The 25426-nt window shown below is 42.7% G+C and overlaps 1 protein-coding gene across 1 annotated transcript; it reads right to left on the bottom strand.

Annotated features, from left to right (window-relative positions):
* Window positions 1-1477: 1477 nt before the first annotated feature.
* Window positions 1478-23841, bottom strand: LOC149428768 (uncharacterized). Its single transcript, XM_089667016.1, has 4 exons — window positions 23637-23841; window positions 18234-18331; window positions 17015-17156; window positions 1478-3899 (listed from the first exon to the last, which is right to left on the bottom strand). The coding sequence occupies exons 1-4, from the start codon at window positions 23839-23841 to the stop codon at window positions 1987-1989; spliced, it is 2358 nt and encodes a 785-aa protein (XP_089523142.1). The 3' UTR covers window positions 1478-1986.
* Between the last annotated feature and the right edge of the window lie 1585 nt (window positions 23842-25426).

Below are 25426 nucleotides of genomic sequence, written 5' to 3'. Positions count from 1 at the left end.
ACTAATTATTGAATTTAATTCACTCTATTTTAGAATTTTTACAGAAACATCTTAGTGTCAGTGTAAATCACAATCTGACTATTGTTTATGGCGTTTGTGACTTATGTAAATAAATATTAATTTTCATACTCTGCAGTCTATACCTACACAGATCTTGTTTGAGTTCTTAAAGAAGTTTTCAGATTAATTAGGTCAAATTATTTTTGTAAATCATTTTTTGTATTGGAGATACTGTGATTTGATTGATTTGGCTGACTAAATCAATTGTTCGGGTGTTCCCTGACAATTTGGACACTAGATGGTGCTAATTGTTAGGATACTTAGCGTCATCTAAAGACCAATTGAGGTATTTTTGGTTAAAATCAATGGATGGTTTAATTCTGTGGTTTTATGTAATTTATGTCTTCAATGTCTACTGTACTTGAAAATGTATGAGTGTGATCTCAGGTATTTGTATGAAACCACCCCTGACACAGTAAACTAAGGGGTCTATGTGAAAAATATGTTGGGGGAGTGTGGCAAGCATGTGTCCAGCCATGACAAATTCTGGCCGTATTTTAATAAACTTAGTAACTTCCTATAATCATCAGCTCCCTCTAGTGACCATAATGATGTATTACTTCCAAAATACCTCAATCAGGAAAAACAGTTCAATACCGAATTATGGCCACTAGATGGAGCCAATGATCATAGGAAATCCCTGTATGAAAAGACCAACATGTGAAATGGCTGAATGAATGCTGGTCATATTAGTTCATCTATTCTCTAAGTGGGGCGGTATCTATTGGGCCAATCCCTTTTACAAACCACACATAATATCGCCCTTCAAAGTGAAAACAGAAACGATTTGCACAAAATCAAAGAGTAGAAATATTTTCCGGTGGATCCCCTCTACCCAGACCCCATATGTAGACATAGAACAACAAGCTGTGTTCCCTCTCGTGCCGCACTCCTCCAACCACCCAAACCCACACAGAAGCCAAGGGAAATAATGAGAGGAAAGTTCCCCCCTAGTTTGGGGCGGAGTTCTCCTTCCCTCCTGTTGGGGGATGGGAGAAGAATGGACTGAAGACAGAGAGACGCTTCGGGGTCACCACTGTTCTGTAGAGCCTTGAAATGAAGGACATCAACTTCAGAAGTTCTTGTTGTCTGTGTAAAGTTCCCCGATAACGAGATCTGGGCTCTCCCGGCTTCTAGCTCTGTCACCCGCTATATCATTATCAGGAAACGCAACTCCGACACCCAAGAAGGGCTGAAGTTGTGTCCTTCATTTCCAGGATCTACTGACCACTCTGCACCCCGACATTTACTGCACTTCATCCATGTCTTTGGGGGCCTCTCATCTCCTTATCAACTGTTTCTTCCATGATGAAGATCAGCCATGGAGTATATCTGAGGTGTATATCAGGGTGTGCTTCTTCCCCACATGAGAGCTGGGATGTCCAGCAACATTCATCTAGAAGACATTTCCCGCACTCAAGGCACTAATACACCTCCAGGGTTGTGTGGGACCCCTGATGTACAGGAAGACAGGACTTCAGTGAGGAACATTTCCCTCACTCAGGACAGGAAAGTGGCTGCTTCCCCGTGTGAGATCTCTGATGTTTGGAAAGATGCGACTTCCATGAAAAACATTTCCCGCACTTAGGACAGGAATACAGCTTCTCCCCCGTGTGAGATCTCTAATGTCTATAAAGGTGGGAATTCTGTGAAAAACATTTCCTGCACTCCAGACAGAAATATCACTTTTCCCCTGTGTGAGATCTCTGATGTGTATGAAGATGTGACTTCCATGAAAAACAGGAATAAAGCTTCTCCCCTGTGTGAGATCTCTGATGTGTGTGAAGGCTAGACTTCACTGAAAAACATTTTCCGCACTTAAAAAAGGAATTTCCGTGTGAGATCTCTGAGTGTGTGACATTTCTGATGTGTGTAAAGATTGAACTTCCATGAAAAACATTTCCCGCACTCAGGACAAGAATACATCTACCCTGTGTGAGACTTCTTCCCCGTGTGAGATCTCTGATGGTTGGAAAGACTGGACTTCAGTGAAAAACATTTCCCACAGTCAGGACAGGAAAGTGGCTTCTCCTCCGTGTGAGATCTCTGATGAATGGAAAGACTGGTCTTAGCTAAAAAACATTTCCCATACTCAGGGCAGGAATATGGCTTCTCCCCCATGTGAGATCTTTGATGTCTGGAAAAATTGTATTTCTGTGAAAAACATTTCCCGCACTCAGAACAGGAATACGGCTTCTCCCCTGTGTGAGATCTCTGATGTTTGGAAAAATTGGATTTTGTTAAAAAACATTTCCCGCACTCAGGACAGGAATATGGCTTCTCCCCTGTGTGAGATCTCTGATGTGTGTGAAGACTGAACTTGTCTGAAAAACATTTCCCACAATCTAGACAGGAATAAGGCTTCTCCCCTGTGTGAGATCTCTGATGTATGTGAAGACTGGACTTCACTGAAAAACATTTCCCACACTCAGGACAGGAATAAGGCTTCTCCCCCGTGTGAGATCTGTGATGTATGTTAAGACTGGACTTGACTGAAAAACATTTCCCACACTCTAGACAGGAATAAGGCTTCTGCCCTGTGTGAGATCTCCGATGTGTGTGAAGATGGGACTTGACTGAAAAACATTTCCCACACTCTAGACAGGAATAAGGCTTCTCCCCTGTGTGAGATCTCTGATGTGTGTGAAGACTGGACTTGTCTGAAAAACATTTCCCACACTCAGGACAGGAATATGGCTTTTCCCCTGTGTGAGATCTCTGATGTGTGTGAAGATGGGACTTGCCTGAAAAACATTTCCCACACTCTAGACAGGAATACGGCTTCTCCCCTGTGTGAGATCTCTGATGTGTGTGAAGATGGGACTTGCCTGAAAAACATTTCCCACACTCTAGACAGGAATACGGCTTCTCCCCTGTGTGAGATCTCTGATGTGTGTGAAGACTGGACTTGACTGAAAAACATTTCCCACACTCAGGACAGGAATACGGCTTCTCCCCTGTGTGAGATCTCTGATGTATGCAAAGATGTGACTTCTGTGTAAAACATTTCCCGCACTCAGGACAGGGATATGGAATCTCCCCTGTATGAGATCTCTGATGTCTGGAAAGATGATAATTATCTGAAAAACATTTCCTGCACTCAGGACAGGAATACAGCTTCTCCCCCGTGTGAGATCTCTGATGTCTGGAAAGATGATACTTATCTGAAAAACATTTCCCACACTCAAAACAGGAATACGGCTTCTCCCCTGTGTGAGATCTTTGATGTGTGAAAAGACTGGACTTCACAGAAAAACATTTCCCACACTTAGTACAGGAATATGGCTTCTCCCCCGTGTGAGATCTCTGATGTGTGTGAAGACAATACTTGTCTGAAAAACATTTCCCACACTCAGGACAGGAATACAGCTTCTCCCCTGTGTGAGATCTCTGATGTTTGTAAAGATGGGACGTCTGGGAAAAACATTTCCCGCACTCAGGACAGGAATACGGCTTCTCCCCCGTGTGAGATCTCTGATGTGTGGAAAGATTGGACTTCTGCGAAAAACATTTCCCGCACTCAGGACAGGAATACGGCTTCTCCCCTGTGTGATATCTTTTATGCACATTAAGATGGTATGTAGAACTTAACCTCTTCCCGCACTCAGTACAGGAGAATCTCTCCTCTGTTGGAAGGCCGGCCCGGTCCCGCACAGTCTGAGATTCCACAGGATACGAGGAATCCGATGGTCCATCTACACTGGGTGGTGCCGGATGGATATTGGAGGGAGCCGGGTTTTCTCCTGGACTATACTGTGTGATGTCCTCATCTTCTACTTTCCAGTCTGGAGACAAAGTGAGATAATCCTCGGAGGTTTTCCTCATCTCCCGGCCATGGACTAAAATACAAAGACAAAGAGGATTACTAGACAGGAGCTGATTGGTTCCCCCAAACCAGGACTCCGCCCACATCAGGCAGCTTGGTCTCTGAGGAGCTTACAATTCCACCCTCAAGGGAACTAGGAAATGGCTCCTCTGATCTCCTACCAGGTCATTTCTTTATTCATGGACCTTAGTCAGAGAGTGAGGAAACAACCAGAACTGTCTTTTATAGGAGGGACAGTGATGAGGGGATTATAGGACGAGGGTCCCCACCCCCTCTATCACTCATCGCCATCTTCCCAACACAAGAAGTACTGCACTTCCTTATTTAGTCCATGATTTAGTCATGAAGAACAGCGGGGCTGAGCCCCACCAGAGGTCAGAGAGTGAGGATGGGGGGAGAACAACCAAGATGAAGACTGGACTGATCCTGAAGACCACCATCATTGGGGTATTGACTCCTCCCTCATTATCACTTTCTGTTTAAGGGTCCAAAGTTGGAGGATGTTATCACATTATTATCACCATGTAAAAGTCTGTGCTCCAATCACATCATCCGATATAAAATGTCCAGCTGGGAGGAAATGGGGGGAACAAAAGAGAATCCATATTATGTGTATATATAGCAGTGGGGGGAGGGGGGAGAGCAGAAGTCAGGAGTATGTTATGTACACCATAGAGTATATAGTGCAGGGGTCAGGAGGATGTAATGTGCAACATAGAGTATATAGTGCAGGGGTCAGGAGTATGTAATGTACAACATAGAGTATATAGTGCAAGGGTCAGGAGTATGTTATGTACAACACAGTATATAGTGCAGGGGTCAGGAGGATGAAATGTACACCATAGAGTATATAGTGCAGGGGTCAGGAGTATGTAAAGTACAACAGAGTATATAGTGCAGGGGTCAAGAGAATGTAATGTACAACAGAGTATATAGTGCAGCGGTCAGGAGTATGTAATGTACAACATAGAGTATATAGTGCAGGGGTCAGGAGTATGTAATGTACAACATAGAGTATATAGTGCAGGGGTCAGGAGTATGTAATGTACAACACAGAGTACATAGTGCAGGGGTCAGGAGTATGTAATGTACAACACAGAGTATATAGTGCAGGGGTCAGGAGTATGTAATGTACAACATAGAGTATATAGTGCAGGGGTCAGGAGTATGTAATGTACAACATAGAGTATATAGTGCAGGGGTCAGGAGTATGTAATGTACAACAGAGTATATAGTAGTGGGGTCAGGAGTATGTAATGTACAACAGAGTATATAGTGCAGGGGTCAGGAGTATGTAATGTACAAGTTATATAGTATAAGGGTCAGGACTCTCAGTATTAGTATTCTGTAATCAGTGGAAGCTTAAATGTTTACTGTAGACAACATGTAGAGGTGAGCTGGGATTAAACCATCATGAAACAGGTTAGATTGGAGGTGACCAAATCCATGGACAGAGGGGTGGCGGTGGACATGATATACAAGGACAGAGAGGTGATTATGGCCGTGGCATACTTGGACAGAGGGGTGGCGGTGGACGTGGTATACTTAGACAGAGGGGTGGTGGTGGACGTGGTATACTTGGACAGAGAAATCTGAATGTAAATGGATAGAAAACTGGCTAAAAGATCGTATTCAGAGAGTAGTGGTTAATGATTCATACTCTGAATGGTCTGGGGGTGTCAGTGGAGCACCCCAAGGTTCAGTCTTATTAGTGGGGTACTCCAGGGTTCAGTGGTATTAGTGGGGTACACCAGGGTTCAGTGGTATTAGTGGGGAACCCCAAGGTTCAGTATTAGTGGGGTACCCCAGGGTTCAGTGTTATTAGTGGGGTACCCCAGGGTTCAGTGTTATTAGTGGGGTACCCCAGGGTTCAGTGTTATTAGTGGTGTACCCCAAGGTTCAGTGTTATTAGTGGGGTACCCCAAGGTTCAGTGTTATTAGTGGGGTACTCCAAGGTTCAGTGTTATTAGTGGGGTACTCCAAGGTTCAGTGTTATTAGTGGGGTACCCCAAGGTTCAGTGTTATTAGTGGTGTACCCCAAGGTTCAGTGTTATTAGTGGGGTACCCCAAGGTTCAGTGTTATTAGTGGGGTACCCCAGGGTTCAGTGTTATTAGTGGTGTACCCCAAGGTTCAGTGTTATTAGTGGGGTACCCCAAGGTTCAGTCTTATTAGTGGGGTACTCCAGGGTTCAGTGTTATTAGTGGGGTACACCAGGGTTCAGTGGTATTAGTGGGGAACCCCAAGGTTCAGTGGTATTAGTGGGGAACCCCAAGGTTCAGTATTAGTGGGGTACCCCAGGGTTCAGTGTTATTAGTGGGGTACCCCAGGGTTCAGTGTTATTAGTGGGGTACCCCAAGGTTCAGTGTTATTAGTGGTGTACCCCAAGGTTCCATGTTATTAGTGGGGTACCCCAGGGTTCAGTGTTATTAGTGGGGTACCCCAAGGTTCAGTGTTATTAGTGGGGTACCCCAAGGTTCAGTGTTATTAGTGGGGTACCCCAAGGTTCAGTATTATTAGTGGGGTACCCCAAGGTTCAGTGTTATTAGTGGTGTACCCCAAGGTTCAGTGTTATTAGTGGGGTACCCCAGGGTTCAGTGTTATTAGTGGGGTACTTTAGGGTTCAGTGTTATTAGTGGTGTACCCCAAGGTTCAGTGTTATTAGTGGGGTACCCCAAGGTTCAGTGTCATTAGTGGGGTACCCCAGGGTTCAGTGTTGGGACCCTTACTATTTAATATATATATAAACAATATGGGGTGTGAGATTATAAATCCCATTCCAGTCTTTGCAGATGACACCAAGCTGTGCCGGGGAATAACGTCCTTACAGGATGTCTCCAACTTACAAGCCGACCTCAATGCTCTGTGTAATTGGGGGGCTATGGGGCCAATGAGGGCTAATGGTGATAAATGTAAGGCTCTGCACTTGGGGGGCTACGAATATGCATCATACATACTAGGGGGGTACAACTGGGGGGTCAATGGTGGAGAAGGATCTGAGGGGTCAATGGTGCAGGATCTGGGGGGGTCAATGGTGAAGGATCTGGGGGGGAGTCAATGGTGGAGAAGGATTTGGGGGGTCAAAGAACTTTGGGGAACTGGAGAAAGAACAAAGAAAGGCAACCAAACTGATACGAGGCATGGAGGAGATCAGCTATGAGGAAAGAGTAGAGGAACTGAATGTATTCTCTACTGAGAAGAGGAGATTAAGGGGGGATATGATCTCCATGTATAATACATAAGAGGGGGGGATATGATCACCATGTATAATACAAAAGGGGGGATATGATCTCCATGTATAATACATAAGGGGGGGGGTATGATCTCCATGTATAATACATAAGGGGGGATATGATCTCCATGTATAATACATAAGGGGGGATATGATCTCCATGTATAATACATAAGGGGGATATGATCTCCATGTATAATACATAAGGGGGATATGATCTCCATGTATAATACATAAGGGGGGGATATGATCTCCATGTATAATACATAAGGGGGGGATATGATCTCCATGTATAATACATAAGGGGGATATGATCTCCATGTATAATACATAAGGGGGGATATGATCTCCATGTATAACACATAAGGGGGGATATGATCTCCATGTATAACACATAAGGGGGGATATGATCTCCATGTATAATACATAAGGGGGGATATGATCTCCATGTATAATACATAAGGGGGGATATGATCTCCATGTATAATACATAAGGGGGGATATGATCTCCATGTATAATACATAAGGGGGGATATGATCTCCATGTATAATACATAAGGGGGGGATATGATCTCCATGTATAATACATAAGGGGGGATATGATCACCATGTATAATACATAAGGGGGGATATGATCTCCATGTATAATACATAAGGGGGGGATATGATCTCCATGTATAATACATAAGGGGGATATGATCTCCATGTATAATACATAAGGGGGGATATGATCTCCATGTATAATACATAAGGGGGGATATAATCTCCATGTATAATACATAAGGGGGGATATGATCTCCATGTATAATACATAAGGGGGGATATGATCTCCATGTATAATACATAAGGGGGGATATGATCTCCATGTATAATACATAAGGGGTGATATAATCTCCATGTATAATACATAAGGGGGGATATGATCTCCATGTATAATACATAAGGGGGGGGATATGATCTCCATGTATAATACATAAGGGGGGATATGATCTCCATGTATAATACATAAGGGGGGATATGATCTCCATGTATAATACATAAGGGGGGATATGATCTCCATGTATAATACATAAGGGGGGATATGATCTCCATGTATAATACATAAGGGGGGGATATGATCACCATGTATAATACATAAGGGGGGATATGATCACCATGTATAATACATAAGGGGGATATGATCTCCATGTATAATACATAAGGGGGGGATATGATCTCCATGTATAATACATAAGGGGAGATATGATCTCCATGTATAATAAATAAGGGGGATATGATCTCCATGTATAATACATAAGGGGGATATGATCTCCATGTATAATAAATAAGGGGGATATGATCTCCATGTATAATACATAAGGGGGATATGATCTCCATGTATAATACATAAGGGGGGATATGATCACCATGTATAATACATAGGGGGGATATGATCTCCATGTATAATACATAAGGGGGATATGATCTCCATGTATAATACATAAGGGGGATATGATCTCCATGTATAATACATAAGGGGGATATGATCTCCATGTATAATACATAAGGGGGGGATATGATCTCCATGTATAATACATAAGGGGAGATATGATCTCCATGTATAATACATAAGGGGGGATATGATCTCCATGTATAATACATAAGGGGGGATATGATCTCCATGTATAATACATAAGGGGGATATGATCTCCATGTATAATACATAAGGGGGGGGATATGATCTCCATGTATAATACATAAGGGGAGATATGATCTCCATGTATAATACATAAGGGGGGGATATGATCTCCGTGTATAATACATTAGGGGGGATATGATCACCGTGTATAATACATAAGGGGGGATATGATCACCATGTATAATACATAAGGGGGGATATGATCTCCATGTATAATACATAAGGGGGGATATGATCTCCATGTATAATACATAAGGGGGATATGATCACCGTGTATAATACATAAGGGGGGATATGATCTCCATGTATAATACATAAGGGGGGATATGATCTCCATGTATAATACATAAGGGGGGATATGATCTCCATGCATAATACATAAGGGGGGATATGATCTCCATGTATAATACATAAGGGGGGATATGAACTCCATGTATAATACATAAGGGGGGATATGATCTCCATGTATAACACATAAGGGGGGATATGATCTCCATGCATAATACATAAGGGGGGATATGATCTCCATGTATAATACATAAGGGGGGATATGATCACCATGTATAATACATAAGGGGGGATATGATCTCCATGTATAATACATAAGGGGGATATGATCTCCATGTATAATACATAAGGGGGGATATGATCACCATGTATAATACATAAGGGGGGATATGATCTCCATGCATAATACATAAGGGGAGATATGATCTCCATGTATAATACATAAGGGGGGGGGATATGATCTCCATGTATAATACATAAGGGGGGATATGATCTTCATGTATAATACATAAGGGGGGATATGATCTCCATTTATAATACATAAGGGGGGATATGATCTCCATGCATAATACATAAGGGGGGGATATGATCTCCATGTATAATACATAAGGGGGATATGATCTCCATGTATAATACATAAGGGGGGATATGATCTCCATGTATAATACATAAGGGGGGGATATGATCTCCATGTATAATACATAAGGGGAGATATGATCTCCATGTATAATACATAAGGGGGGGGATATGATCTCCATGTATAATACATAAGGGGGGGATATGATCTCCATGTATAATACATAAGGGGGGATACGATCTCCATGTATAATACATAAGGGGGGATACGATCTCCATGTATAATACATAAGGGGGGATATGATCTCCATGTATAATACATAAGGGGGATATGGTCTCCATGTATAATACATAAGGGGGATATGATCTCCATGTATAATACATAAGGGGTGGGGATATGATCTCCATGTATAATACATAAAGGGGGATATGATCTCCATGTATAATACATAAGGGGGGGATATGATCTCCATGTATAATACATAAGGGGGATATGATCTCCATGTATAATACATCAGGGGGGATATGATCTCCATGTATAATACATAAGGGGGGATATGATCACCATTTATAATACATAAGGGGGATATGATCTCCATGTATAATACATAAGGGGGGATATGATCTCCATGTATTATACATAAGGGGGGATATGATCTCCATGTATAATACATAAGGGGGGATATGATCTGAATGTATAATACATAAGGGGGAGTATGATCTCCATGTATAATACATAAGGGGGATATGATCTCCATGTATAATACATAAGGGGTGGGGATATGATCTCCATGTATAATACATAAAGGGGGATATGATCTCCATGTATAATACATAAGGGGGGGATATGATCTCCATGTATAATACATAAGGGGGATATGATCTCCATGTATAATGCATAAGGGGGGATATGATCTCCATGTATAATACATAAGGGGGGATATGATCTCCATGTATAATACATAAGGGGGATATGATCTCCATGTATAATGCATAAGGGGGGATATGATCTCCATGTATAATACATAAGGGGGGATATGATCTCCATGTATAATACATAAGGGGGATATGATCTCCATATATAATACATAAGGGGTGGGGATATGATCTCCATATATAATACATAAGGGGTGGGGATATGATCTCCATGTATAATACATAAGGGGGGATATGATCTCTATGTATAATACATAAGGGGGGATATGATCTCTATGTATAATACATAAGGGGGGATATGATCACCATGTATAATACATAAGGGGGATATGATCTCCATGTATAATACATAAGGGGGGGATATGATCTCCATGTATAATACATAAGGGGGGGATATGATCTCCATGTATAATACATAAGGGGGGATATGATCTCCATGTATAATACATAAGGGGGGGATATGATCTCCATGTATAATACATAAGGGGGGATATGATCTCCATGTATAATACATAAGGGGGATATGATCTCCATGTATAATACATAAGGGGTGGGGATATGATCTCCATGTATAATACATAAGGGGGGATATGATCTCCATGTATAATACATAAGGGGGGGTATGACCTCCATGTATAATACATAAGGGGGGATATGATCTCCATGTATAATACATAAGGGGGGGGTATGACCTCCATGTATAATACATAAGGAGGGATATGATCTCCATGTATAATACATAAGGGGGATAGGATCTCCATGTATAATACATAAGGGTGATATGATCTCCATGTATAATACATAAGGGGGGGGGGATATGATCTCCAGTATAATACATAAGGGGGATATGATCTCCATGTATAATACATAAGGGGGTATATGATCTCCATGTATAATATATAAGGGGGATATGATCTCCATGTATAATACATAAGGGGGGATATGATCTCCATGTATAAAACATAAGGGGGGGGATATGATCTCCATGTATAATACATAAGGGGGGATATGATCTCCATGTATAATACATAAGGGGGGATATGATCTCCATGTATAATACATAAGGGGGGATATGATCTCCATGTATAATACATAAGGGGGGATATGATCTGAATGTATAATACATAAGGGGGGATATGATCTCCATGTATAATACATAAGGGGGGATATGATCTCCATGTATAATATATAAGGGGGGATATGATCTCCATGTATAATATATAAGGGGGATATGATCTCCATGTATAATACATAAGGGGGAGTATGATCTCCATGTATAATACATAAGGGGGATATGATCTCCATGTATAATACATAAGGGGGGATATGATCTCCATGTATAATATATAAGGGGGATATGATCTCCATGTATAATACATAAGGGGGGATATGATCTCCATGTATTATACATAAGGGGGGATATGATCTCCATGTATAATACATAAGGGGGGATATGATCTGAATGTATAATACATAAGGGGGAGTATTATCTCCATGTATAATACATAAGGGGGATATGATCTCCATGTATAATACATAAGGGGTGGGGATATGATCTCCATGTATAATACATAAAGGGGGATATGATCTCCATGTATAATACATAAGGGGGGGATATGATCTCCATGTATAATACATAAGGGGGATATGATCTCCATGTATAATACATCAGGGGGGATATGATCTCCATGTATAATACATAAGGGGGGATATGATCACCATTTATAATACATAAGGGGGATATGATCTCCATGTATAATACATAAGGGGGGGATATGATCTCCATGTATTATACATAAGGGGGATATGATCTCCATGTATAATACATAAGGGGGGGGTATGATCTCCATGTATAATACATAAGGGGGGATATGATCTGAATGTATAATACATAAGGGGGATATGATCTCCATGTATAATACATAAGGGGGAGTATGATCTCCATGTATAATACATAAGGGGGATATGATCTCCATGTATAATACATAAGGGGTGGGGATATGATCTCCATGTATAATACATAAAGGGGGATATGATCTCCATGTATAATACATAAGGGGGGGATATGATCTCCATGTATAATACATAAGGGGGATATGATCTCCATGTATAATACATCAGGGGGGATATGATCTCCATGTATAATACATAAGGGGGGATATGATCACCATTTATAATACATAAGGGGGATATGATCTCCATGTATAATACATAAGGGGGGATATGATCTCCATGTATTATACATAAGGGGGGATATGATCTCCATGTATAATACATAAGGGGGGATATGATCTGAATGTATAATACATAAGGGGGAGTATGATCTCCATGTATAATACATAAGGGGGATATGATCTCCATGTATAATACATAAGGGGTGGGGATATGATCTCCATGTATAATACATAAAGGGGGATATGATCTCCATGTATAATACATAAGGGGGGGATATGATCTCCATGTATAATACATAAGGGGGATATGATCTCCATGTATAATACATCAGGGGGGATATGATCTCCATGTATAATACATAAGGGGTGGGGATATGATCTCCATGTATAATACATAAGGGGTGGGGATATGATCTCCATGTATAATACATAAGGGGGGGATATGATCTCCATGTATAATACATAAGGGGGGGATATGATCTCCATGTATAATACATAAGGGGGGATATGATCTCCATGTATAATACATAAGGGGGGGATATGATCTCCATGTATAATACATAAGGGGGGATATGATCTCCATGTATAATACATAAGGGGGATATGATCTCCATGTATAATACATAAGGGGTGGGGATATGATCTCCATGTATAATACATAAGGGGGGATATGATCTCCATGTATAATACATAAGGGGGGGTATGACCTCCATGTATAATACATAAGGGGGGATATGATCTCCATGTATAATACATAAGGGGGGGGGGTATGACCTCCATGTATAATACATAAGGGGGGATATGATCTCCATGTATAATACATAAGGGGGATAGGATCTCCATGTATAATACATAAGGGGGATATGATCTCCATGTATAATACATAAGGGGGGGGATATGATCTCCATGTATAATACATAAGGGGGATATGATCTCCATGTATAATACATAAGGGGGTATATGATCTCCATGTATAATATATAAGGGGGATATGATCTCCATGTATAATACATAAGGGGGGATATGATCTCCATGTATAAAACATAAGGGGGGGGATATGATCTCCATGTATAATACATAAGGGGGGATATGATCTCCATGTATAATACATAAGGGGGGATATGATCTCCATGTATAATACATAAGGGGGGATATGATCTGAATGTATAATACATAAGGGGGATATGATCTCCATGTATAATACATAAGGGGGAGTATGATCTCCATGTATAATATATAAGGGGGATATGATCTCCATGTATAATACATAAGGGGTGGGGATATGATCTCCATGTATAATACATAAAGGGGGATATGATCTCCATGTATAATACATAAGGGGGGGATATGATCTCCATGTATAATACATAAGGGGGATATGATCTCCATGTATAATACATCAGGGGGGATATGATCTCCATGTATAATACATCAGGGGGGATATGATCACCATTTATAATACATAAGGGGGATATGATCTCCATGTATAATACATAAGGGGGGATATGATCTCCATGTATTATACATAAGGGGGGATATGATCTCCATGTATATTACATAAGGGGGATATGATCTGAATGTATAATACATAAGGGGGAGTATGATCTCCATGTATAATACATAAGGGGGATATGATCTCCATGTATAATACATAAGGGGTGGGGATATGATCTCCATGTATAATACATAAAGGGGGATATGATCTCCATGTATAATACATAAGGGGGGGATATGATCTCCATGTATAATACATAAGGGGGATATGATCTCCATGTATAATACATCAGGGGGGATATGATCTCCATGTATAATACATAAGGGGGGATATGATCACCATTTATAATACATAAGGGGGATATGATCTCCATGTATAATACATAAGGGGGGATATGATCTCCATGTATTATACATAAGGGGGGATATGATCTCCATGTATATTACATAAGGGGGGATATGATCTGAATGTATAATACATAAGGGGGAGTATGATCTCCATGTATAATACATAAGGGGGATATGATCTCCATGTATAATACATAAGGGGTGGGGATATGATCTCCATGTATAATACATAAAGGGGGATATGATCTCCATGTATAATACATAAGGGGGGGATATGATCTCCATGTATAATACATAAGGGGGATATGATCTCCATGTATAATACATCAGGGGGGATATGATCTCCATGTATAATACATAAGGGGGGATATGATCACCATTTATAATACATAAGGGGGATATGATCTCCATGTATAATACATAAGGGGGGGATATGATCTCCATGTATTATACATAAGGGGGATATGATCTCCATGTATAATACATAAGGGGGGATATGATCTCCATGTATTATACATAAGGGGGGATATGATCTCCATGTATAATACATAAGGGGGGATATGATCTGAATGTATAATACATAAGGGGGAGTATGATCTCCATGTATAATACATAAGGGGGATATGATCTCCATGTATAATACATAAGGGGTGGGGATATGATCTCCATGTATAATACATAAGGGGGATATGATCTCCATGTATAATACATAAGGGGGGATATGATCTCCATGTATAATACATAAAGGGGGATATGATCTCCATGTATAATACATAAGGGGGGGATATGATCTCCATGTATAATACATAAGGGGGATATGATCTCCATGTATAATACATCAGGGGGGATATGATCTCCATGTATAATACATAAGGGGGGATATGATCACCATTTATAATACATAAGGGGGATATGATCTCCATGTATAATACATAAGGGGGGGATATGATCTCCATGTATTATACATAAGGGGGATATGATCTCCATGTATAATACATAAGGGGGGGTATGATCTCCATGTATAATACATAAGGGGGATATGATCTCCATGTATAATACATAAGGGGGGATATGATCTCCGTGTATAATACATGAGGGGGGATATGATCTCCGTGTATAATACATAAGGGGGGATATGATCTCCGTGTATAATACATAAGGGGGGATATGATCTCCGTATATAATACATAAGGGGGGATATGATCTCCATGTATAATACATAAGGAGGGATATGATCTCCATGTATAATACATAAGGGGGGATATGATCTCCGTGTATAATACATGAGGGGGGATATGATCTCCGTGTATAATACATAAGGGGGGATATGATCTCCGTGTATAATACATAAGAGGGGATATGATCTCCATGTATAATACATAAGAGGGGATATGATCTCCATGTATAATACATAAGGGGGATATGATCTCCATGTATAATACATAAGGGGGGATATGATCTCCATGTATAATACATAAGGGGGGGATGTGATCTCCATGTATAATACATAAGGGGGGATATGATCTCCATGTATAATACATAAGGGGGATATGATCTCCATGTAAAATACATAAGGGGGGATATGATCTCCATGTATAATACATAAGGGGGGGATATGATCTCCATGTATAATACATAAGGGGGGATATGATCTCCATGTATAATACATAAGGGGGGATATGATCTCCATGTATAATACATAAGGGGGGATATGATCTCCATGTATAATACATAAGGGGGGGATGTGATCTCCATGTATAATACATAAGGGGGGATATGATCTCCATGTATAATACATAAGGGGGGATATGATCTCCATGTATAATATATAAGGGGGATATGATCTCCATGTATAATACATAAGGGGGGATTGCTGTAGGAAAGTTCTGGATCTTTTCTTGGATACACAGAATATAACTGGATATAACATTTATAGAGAAAGTTGATCCAGGCAATATCCGATTGCCTCTCGGGGGGTCAGGAAGGAATTTTTTCCCCTGCAGGAGGAGATCGGATCGTGCTTTGCTGGGTTTTTGGCTTCTGGTGGATCAACTGTGGGTGTCGGATTATAACTTTTATTTTTAATGGTACAACTAGATGGAATGTCTTTTTTCAGCCAGACTAACTATGTAACTATGTAGGTCCCACACCGCTGCCTCCCATCTCCTGAGACTGCACTCAGTGACTTGGGTCTGAGACACTACAGACATATCCCTCCACCCGGCACAGCCAGCAGATAACAGAGAAGGTCCCCTGGAAGAGAAATCCAGGAATACAGGACGGGGAACACAGCTCAGGAAAGTGACCAGGGGATTACAGGCTGATATCACCCAGTCCCCGCCCTACTCTGGACCAATCAGTGAGCAGTATGGGTGGAGGAATGGATTTAGTGTTCATGACCCACCTGTGCTGATCTCTGTAGGAGTGTCCTCCTCTATAAATGTCCCCGTTATTCCATCCTCCTCCATAGACTGCTGATCATCCCTCACATACGCCTCTTCTTCTTCTGCTTTCACCTCAAATTCTATATCGATTGGATCTCCACTCTAAATCAAGGAAATGAGAGAGAATATCATCTGTAAAATGTAAGGTCACATAAACAATCCACACATCATCTTTACAAGTCCATGTTCTAGATGCTCCATCCCACCAACCTTGTAATAGTGAGGGATGGTGTGATCTTCCTGTGTGGAATCCCGGGAATACAGAGGACGGGGACATCTCTCTGGTGGGTTCCTGGTATTAGGTGGCTCCATCATATCCTTGTGTCCTTCTGAAAACTCCTCCATCACTCCATACTCCTCATCCTCCTCTTTATACTCTTCTTTAACATCAATATTATCATCCCCGAGGATTCCACTCTGAAAGATATAATAAAACATTCATTGTAACAAACATGCTGTGTATAAATCACAACTACCAATAATTGTCATCATCTACCTGATGATGGTGAGGGATGGTGTGACCTTCCTGTGTGGAATCCCGGGAATACAGAGGACGGGGACATCTCTCTGGTGGGTTCCCATGACTGGATCCATCTGTAGGAAACACACACACTGACTGAATCCATTGTTTCTATGTGTTTATCAGATGATGGGGGATCTAGGTGGATCCTCCGTACTGCTCTCTCCTTTACAATAAAGTCTCCTCTTACCCGGTGATGTGAGGGGCGGCTGATTGTCCATCATGACGTCCTTGTAGAGATCCTTGTGTCCTTCTAAATACTCCCACTCCTCCATGGAGAAATAGACAGTGACACCCTGACACCTTATAGGAACCTGACACACACAATGATACAGTCACCATCCAGACACATCCCTTGTCTGTTACTGGAGAATGTCCCAGAATTCCCGGCACCGCTCACCTCTCCTGTCAGCAGCTCAGTGATCTCTCTGGTGACTTCTAGAATCTTCTTCTTCTTTCTCTCTTCTATCAGGGAGGGAGGTGGAGGCAATGTGATGTCATATGATCTCCAGACTTCACAGGAGGAAAACTCTACATCTGAACACAAATAGTCACATCAAATGATATTCCCAGAATCCTCCTCACCTCTCTATTCAGGTCTCCATTTTATTAAAGCCCCACTTCAGGCTGAGGTATAATTCCCCCCACAGGACCCCCACACTACGCAGGGTATAAGGAATTCTGACGTCATAACACAACACAGGATCTACAGTTCTGATTTGCTTATGAGGATGCCAAGGGTCCCCACATCCTAAGACTATAGAATAAGAAGAAAGGAGCCAAATTATTATACAGGATTTATATGGCGCCAACAGTGTGCTCAGCGCTGTACAGAATGAAGGCAGACATTACAGTTACAATACAATTTGGTAGCAGAGGAAGCAGAGGGCCGGCTTGTTAGAGCTGACAATCTAGGAGATCATTCCTTTATGTCTAATACATTTTTAATTCCATCTGTTCCATGTTACATGTCAGTGATGGTGATGTCACAGTGCCCATGGTAACCCCACGGGGCCATCCAGTCTTGTTGTTTCTGCTATGTTAGCCTTCAGTTCCATCCTTTCCCAGATATCTTCATTTATGTCCTTTTCTAGCTCTCCTGTCCCTGATGCCAGTTACCTACAAACCAGTTTTGATGCCAAACTTCGATTTAGGATTTGTCAGTCTTTGGTCTACAATACATTTTAGTCATCTGAATTATTTTAGTTTTAGTCGTATTTTAGTCGACTCAAATAGTTTAGTCAACAAAATGAACACGGCTTGAAACTGCAGCCGAGGGCCGGAAACAGCCCTTTGCTTGCCTTTATCTAGCCCCTGGGGCACTATTCCCCCCATTGACACCAATGATGGGGCATCATTTCTGACTCTTACACCAACAATAGATCACTATCTCCCCCCCACCAATACCACCGATGGGGCACTATTCCTTCCACTGACATCAACCACAGGTCACTAGTCCCCCAATGACACCAATGATGGGACACTGTTTACTCCCACTGATGCCAGGATGTTTTCTACTATCACTGTCCACAGTCAGACCCCCTGAAATCTGAAGACAGTAAACTGGCCCTTTGTTTACAAAGTTTGGAGACCCCGCTATATGATGTAATTTTATTTTATTGGTCATTCCTAGAGGGACATTAGGAGGAGGAGCTGTGAGGTCACTGTGATGTCATAGGATTCTCTGACTCTGGATGGAAGGACATTGGGAGGAGCTGTGAGGTCAGTGTGATGTCATAGGACATATAGACTCTGGATGGAGGGAAATTGGGAGGAGAAGCTGTGAGGTTAGTGTGATGTCATAGGACATATAGACTCTGGATGGAGGAACATTGGGAGGAGGAGCTGTGAGGTCAGTGTGATATTTTAGGATTCTCCATCCACCGCAACTTATAAAAGTGATATAATCCATTAGTATAGACTGATGAGGTGAGAAGGTGACACCTCTCCACAATGAGGAGAATGTTCCGGCCCCGGAAGTGGGGGAATGTTCTGCCCCTGAAGGGGTTAATCTGGGTTCCCACACTATATATGTGTGTATCATCATCTGCTGGAGATAAAAGACGTCACAGTGACTATGGAGGACGGACATGACTATGGAGGAAGAGGACAGACATGACTATAGAGGAAGAGGATGGACATGACTATGGAGGAAGAGGATGGACATGATGGGGGGGTTACTGGGTGCAAATAGGAAATCTCCTAGATTGTAAGCTCCAAGGAGCAGGCACTCAAATCCCTCTTGTATTGATCTGTATTGTCTCCCGTTATATTGTAAAGTGCTGAGCAAACTGTTGGCGCCATAAATCCTGAATAATAATAATAATTACATCTTATTACCTCCTCTGCTGCCACTTCCACCAATGTCTCCTCTCTGCTTCCTCCTGCCTCACTTCTCACCCAGAACTTCCTGTGTGTACATTACATCACTTCCTGTCTGTCCCTGACATCACTTCCTGTCTGTCTTCCATAGAGACTTCCTGTCTGGGTAGAAGTGAGATCCCCACCTTGTGGAGCTCAGAGGAACTGCAGCCCCGAGAAGCGTCTGGTAGTGTGACCCCGGCCTTGTGCTGGGTGTGTATGGACTGTAGATCCTTATAGAGGGGTCACCTCCACTCCCACCAAGGGGGACAGAAATATATGACTGCCTAGTCCAGCCTTTCTCAGTCAGGGTTACTCCAAAGGTTTCTCGGGGCTCCTTCAGCAATGAACAATTCCTGTGTGAATCTGTCAGATTACAAGTCCCCATTATCTGGGTAAGGGGGTGTCAATCATCGCACGTCGCTGACATTTATAAATCTAGAGCAGAGTATGAAATGTTCTGCAGATGACATTTCCCTCCCGGATTCCTTCCCCCAGACCCCACAGTACGTAGCGCCCCCTCCTGTATTGTGGGGGGACTCTGGAAATGAAGTTTTATCGGCAGCTCAATGTGTGTCATTATCGGTCACTCTGCTGTCACCCCATCCGGTGTTCTCCCAGGTTTGTGTTAGTAGAAGAACATCATGTGACCGTGTATTCCTAGAACTCTTCACACTCAGCCGATGCGGGGCCGCTGCATTTTTCAAAGTCCTGCTTGTTGCATCTTTAGTGCAGGTTTGGGGTGATAAAAAAACGCTCCAAGAACGCCCCTCCCCATTGAAATCAATGGAAACCGCCGCAGAACAAACCAACAATGCCCCCACGGTGAGGGTTTGGTGCGGATTTTGAGTCACATGATCTTTAAGAAGTGCAATGCAAACACGGTAAAAACATGGCAGAAATGCAGCAAAAAGTCATACGTGTCCCGCAGATCAGTGTGGGAGGAGCCTTCATGTCACTTTTGTTGCAGCACATTCTACAGTGAGAATGGAAACAATTCATAACCCCTCCCCCACCTCAACAAAACGCATCCCAGACTCCTACACACTGCAAAACCAGCTCTGGCAGTGAGAGGGTTAATGTGGGCTAGATGGGATCACTCTGCTGGGGTGACATTAGAGCTCCCCCTAGCTGCAGCCTGGTAATAACATTGCTGGGAGGTCTATTCATTTCTCTGCTCCATACTTCCCGTCTTTATATCTGAATTCCATCTTTATATGAGCAGAAAATGAATGGAATAGTAAATCTAATCATAATCCCGCCCCCACAGAGTACTTCTCACCAAGTCCCGCCTCCACAGAGTACTGCTCACCAAGTCCCGCCCCCACAGAGTCTTATTCTCCCAAGTCCCACCCCCACAGAGTACAGACACATAGAAAGGGAAATGGGAGCTAATAGGCTGCAGGAGATCTGCTGAGACATAAAGAGGGAAATGGGAGCTAATAGGCTGCAGGAGATCTGCTGAGACATAGAGAGGGAAATGGGAGCTAATAGGCTGCAGGAGATCCGCTGAGACATAGAGAGGGAAATGGAAGCTAATAGGCTGCGGAAGATCTGCCGAGACATAGAGAGGGAAATGGGAGCTAATAGGCTGCGGGAGATCTGCCGAGACATAGAGAGGGAAATGGGAGCTAATAGGCTGCGGGAGATCTGCCGAGACATAAAGAGGGAAATGGGAGCTAATAGGCTGCAGGAGATCTGCTGAGACATAAAGAGGAAAATGGGTGCTAATAGGCTGCAGGAGATCCGCTGAGACATAAAGAGGGAAATGGGCGCTAATAGGCTGCAGGAGATCCGCTGAGACATAGAAAGGGAAATGGGAGCTAATAGGCTGCAGGAGATCTGCTGAGACATAGAAAGGGAAATGGGCGCTAATAGGCTGCAGGAGATCTGCTGAGACAATGAAATGTGTGTGAAATGGATGGATGTGCAGACACTCCCAGAAGATGATGTCATTATGAGTGGATTGATATATATTTTGCATTGTCCCCCCCAGAAGGATCAGGTTTGGCGGGATCGCTCTCATTAGCTATACATTTGTATTTTGTGTTCTGTGTTTGTAAGACTTTTCTATATGTAATAAGAGATGTTTGTTGAACAGTTGGTTACATAAGAGTTACATTTATTTCTTCTTCCTTTATTCAGTAATGTTTCATCTCCCGTAGTATCCCTGTAAGGTACATATTATACAGGAAGGGGGATTATGGGATGGATCTCGGGGCTGCAGTTCCTCTGAACTCCACAAGGTGGGGATCTCACCTATACTCACACAGGAAGTCTCTATGGAATGCAGACAGGAAGTGATGTCAGGCACAGACAGGAAGTGATGTCAGGTACAGACAGGAAGTGATGTCAAGTGCAGACAGGAAGCAGAGAGGAGACGTTGGTGGAAGTGGCAGCAGAGGAGGTAATAAGATGTTATTTCCTATTTACACCCAGTAACCCCCCCCCCCGTCATGTCCGTCCTCTTCCTCCATAGTCACGTCCATCCTCTTCCTCCATAATCACGTCCGTCCTCTCCCTCCATAGTCATGCCCGTCCTCTTCCTTCATAGTCACTTCCACCCTCTCCCTCCATAGTCATCCCGTCCTCTTCCTCCATAGTCACTTCCACCCTCTCCCTCCATAGTCATGCCCGTCCTCTTCCTCCATAGTCATGTCCGTCCTCTCCCTCCATAGTCACGTCCGTCCTCTTCTTCCATAGTGTCACGTCTGTCCTCTGCCTCCATAGTCATGTCCTTCCTCTTCCTCCATAGTCACGTCCGTCCTCTCCCTCCATAGTCATGCCCGTCCTCTTCCTCCATAGTCACTTCCACCCTCTCCCTCCATAGTCATCCCGTCCTCTTCCTCCATAGTCACTTCCACTTTCTCCCTCCATAGTCATGCCCGTCCTCTTCCTCCATAGTCACTTCCACCCTCTCCCTCCATAGTCATGCCCGTCCTCTTCCTCCATAGTCATGTCCGTCCTTTCCCTCCATAGTAACGTTTGGTTAGTTTGTTCAGTTTGTCCATTACTTTGAGGGTGGTAGGCCGATGATAGGCAGAGTTCCACTTTCAAGGTTTTACATAAGGCTCTCCAGAACCTGGAGGTAAATTGAACCCCTCGGTCAGACACGATATTGCTGGGCAGTTCGTGTAGCCTAACGATTTCCTTAATAAAAATATGTGCCGTCTCAGGCACCGACGGAGTTCCTATCATTGGCAGAAAGTGGGCCATCTTGGATAGCCGATCTATCACTACTAGGATGGTAGCAAACCCCTCAGAGGGCGGCAAGTGTACAATAAAGTCCATTGTGATAATTCCCCAGGGACGATTAGGAATGGATTGGGGCCTCAGAAACCCCCATGCCTTGGCTTTGTCTCCCTTGCTACGTAGACATACTGTGCAGGATTTACTTAAGTTCTGCAGTCCTGACATAAGTTGGGCCATCAAAACGATCGCTGGATCAGGTCCATTGTTTTTCAGCCAGTTGATGGTCGTGGAATGTCTTGAAAACTTGGGATCTTACCTCCTGAGGTACAAAGATCTTATCCTGGTGCCACAGCAAGCCATCCTGCCTTCTTAATGAGTTCTGCTCAGGTACGGCACACCATGCAGATGCCTGTTCAATCAAAAGCTTCAGACTGGGCTGAATCAACAAAACATTTTGGGCCGACAGGATGGTATCAGGGGCAAAGTTTCAACTGAATCTGGGAACATACGTGATAGAGCATCTGCTTTCCCATTCTTGGATCCTGAGCGGTAGGTCATGTGAAAATTGAAGATGGAGAAATATAGGACCCATCTAGCTTGCTGCGGTCTTAGGCGCTTGGCAGATCTTAAATATTCTAGATTCTTATGAACTGTGAAGATCATGATTGAGTGACTAGCTCCTTCCAAAAGGTACCTCCATTCTTTGAACGCCATTTTGATCTCCAAAAGTTCCCTGTTGCCTATGTCGTAGTGCCTTTCAGCTTGCCTTAGTTTCTTAGAGCAAAAAGCTACCAGATGGAGCAGAGCTTTTGGGCCTTGGCTCCTGTAGCTACCTCTGAAGCGTCCACCTCCAGGATGAAGGAAGTGTTGGCTCTGGGTGTTGTAATACAGGAGCAGAAGTGAACTGCTTTTTTAACTGCTCGAAGGCTGTCTGTGCTTCTTGGCTCCAGAGAAAATGTGTATGCTGGCTAGTGAGTTGGGTAATGGGGGCTATAATGGTTGAGAAGCCCTTGATGAACTTCTGATAAACGTTGGCAAATATTGACTGCCCCTGGAAGCTGCTCAATAGGGCAATAATATGATTGATGAGATGGTAAAGTGTCAGCTTTCTCTTTATCAAATACATCAAGGAAATGGTGGTAGGCAGGGGGAACGGAATGACTGGCATCTGATGTAGGCTGAACTGAGAGGCACACAGGGAAATTGGTGGGTGTGGGAGTGCCACAGTGCTGAATACAGTAATTTGATGGGAAGGTGACTTCTTTCTTGAGCCAGTTGATTTGTGGATTGTGAGCTTGCAACCAAGGTATTCCTAAGATGGCTGGAAACATGGGAGATCTCAGGATGTCAAAGCAGATGAATTCCTGATGGACAGAGTCAGTTGTGGCTAGGATGGGAATGGTTTCTTGGGTAACAGGTCCTGAGCTAGGAGCGGTGCCATCTGCTAGGAGTACATTAAACCTTTGTGTTTTAGGACGAAGAGGAATACCTAGGTTCTGGGTAAGGTTGATGTCCAAGAAAAAACTACAGGCTCCTGAATCAATGATTGCCCACAACTTGACTTCCTTTCCAGCCACCTGTAATGACATGAGTAGAACGACATGGGTGGTTAAGGTTCTGGATAACTGGAGATATGAAGGATGAGGCTGGCTGGACTTACTTGGTCACACTGGGCAGTTGCCTAAGAAATGGCCCATGGCCCTGTGACATAAATGTAAGATTTGAGTAGTTGAGATGTGATCAGTAGAAATATGTCATTGTAAATTTAGTTTCAGTTCATGTTATTAAAGATAAGTGTTCAGAATTCAGTCAGAGACATATGTTCACCAATTAGCATCTGAAAGCACAGAGCAGCTTCTAGACTTGAGGTGACACCTAGATGTCAAAAAAACGTTGTCACCTATGTAGCCAGAGATTGCCACCTTCTTGAAATCTAAAAGAAGAGCTCCAACCATTTCGGCTTCGGGAAGCAGCAGGAGACCAGGAGAGGGCTCCGCTTTGTCTGCTAGCTGTGATTTATATCCACAGATCAGAGGAATATATTTCATCTCTCATAAAAGATACAATATTAGTTGCAGAGAGATGAAAATACTTCCTTCTGATTGGACACACTGTAAGCTACATCTGCATGTAAAACTGTATTTATAGCCTCTGTAGAATCCCAGAGAAATGCAGAAAACAGTTATATGGCACCTGATTGCAACAGCTGAACAGTGATTGGTACTGTCGCGATCAGATTGATGCGCTGGTGTCGGAAATTCTATCCCTGACTTGGTGATTCAAACCGTTCCTGGTCCAA

This window comes from Staurois parvus, unplaced genomic scaffold (assembly GCF_062004578.1).
Source record: "Staurois parvus isolate SC_StPar_1 unplaced genomic scaffold, SC_StPar_1.0 ptg002977l, whole genome shotgun sequence".
Lineage (NCBI taxonomy): Eukaryota > Metazoa > Chordata > Amphibia > Anura > Ranidae > Staurois > Staurois parvus.
This window is presented reverse-complemented; position numbering and strand designations above follow the sequence as displayed.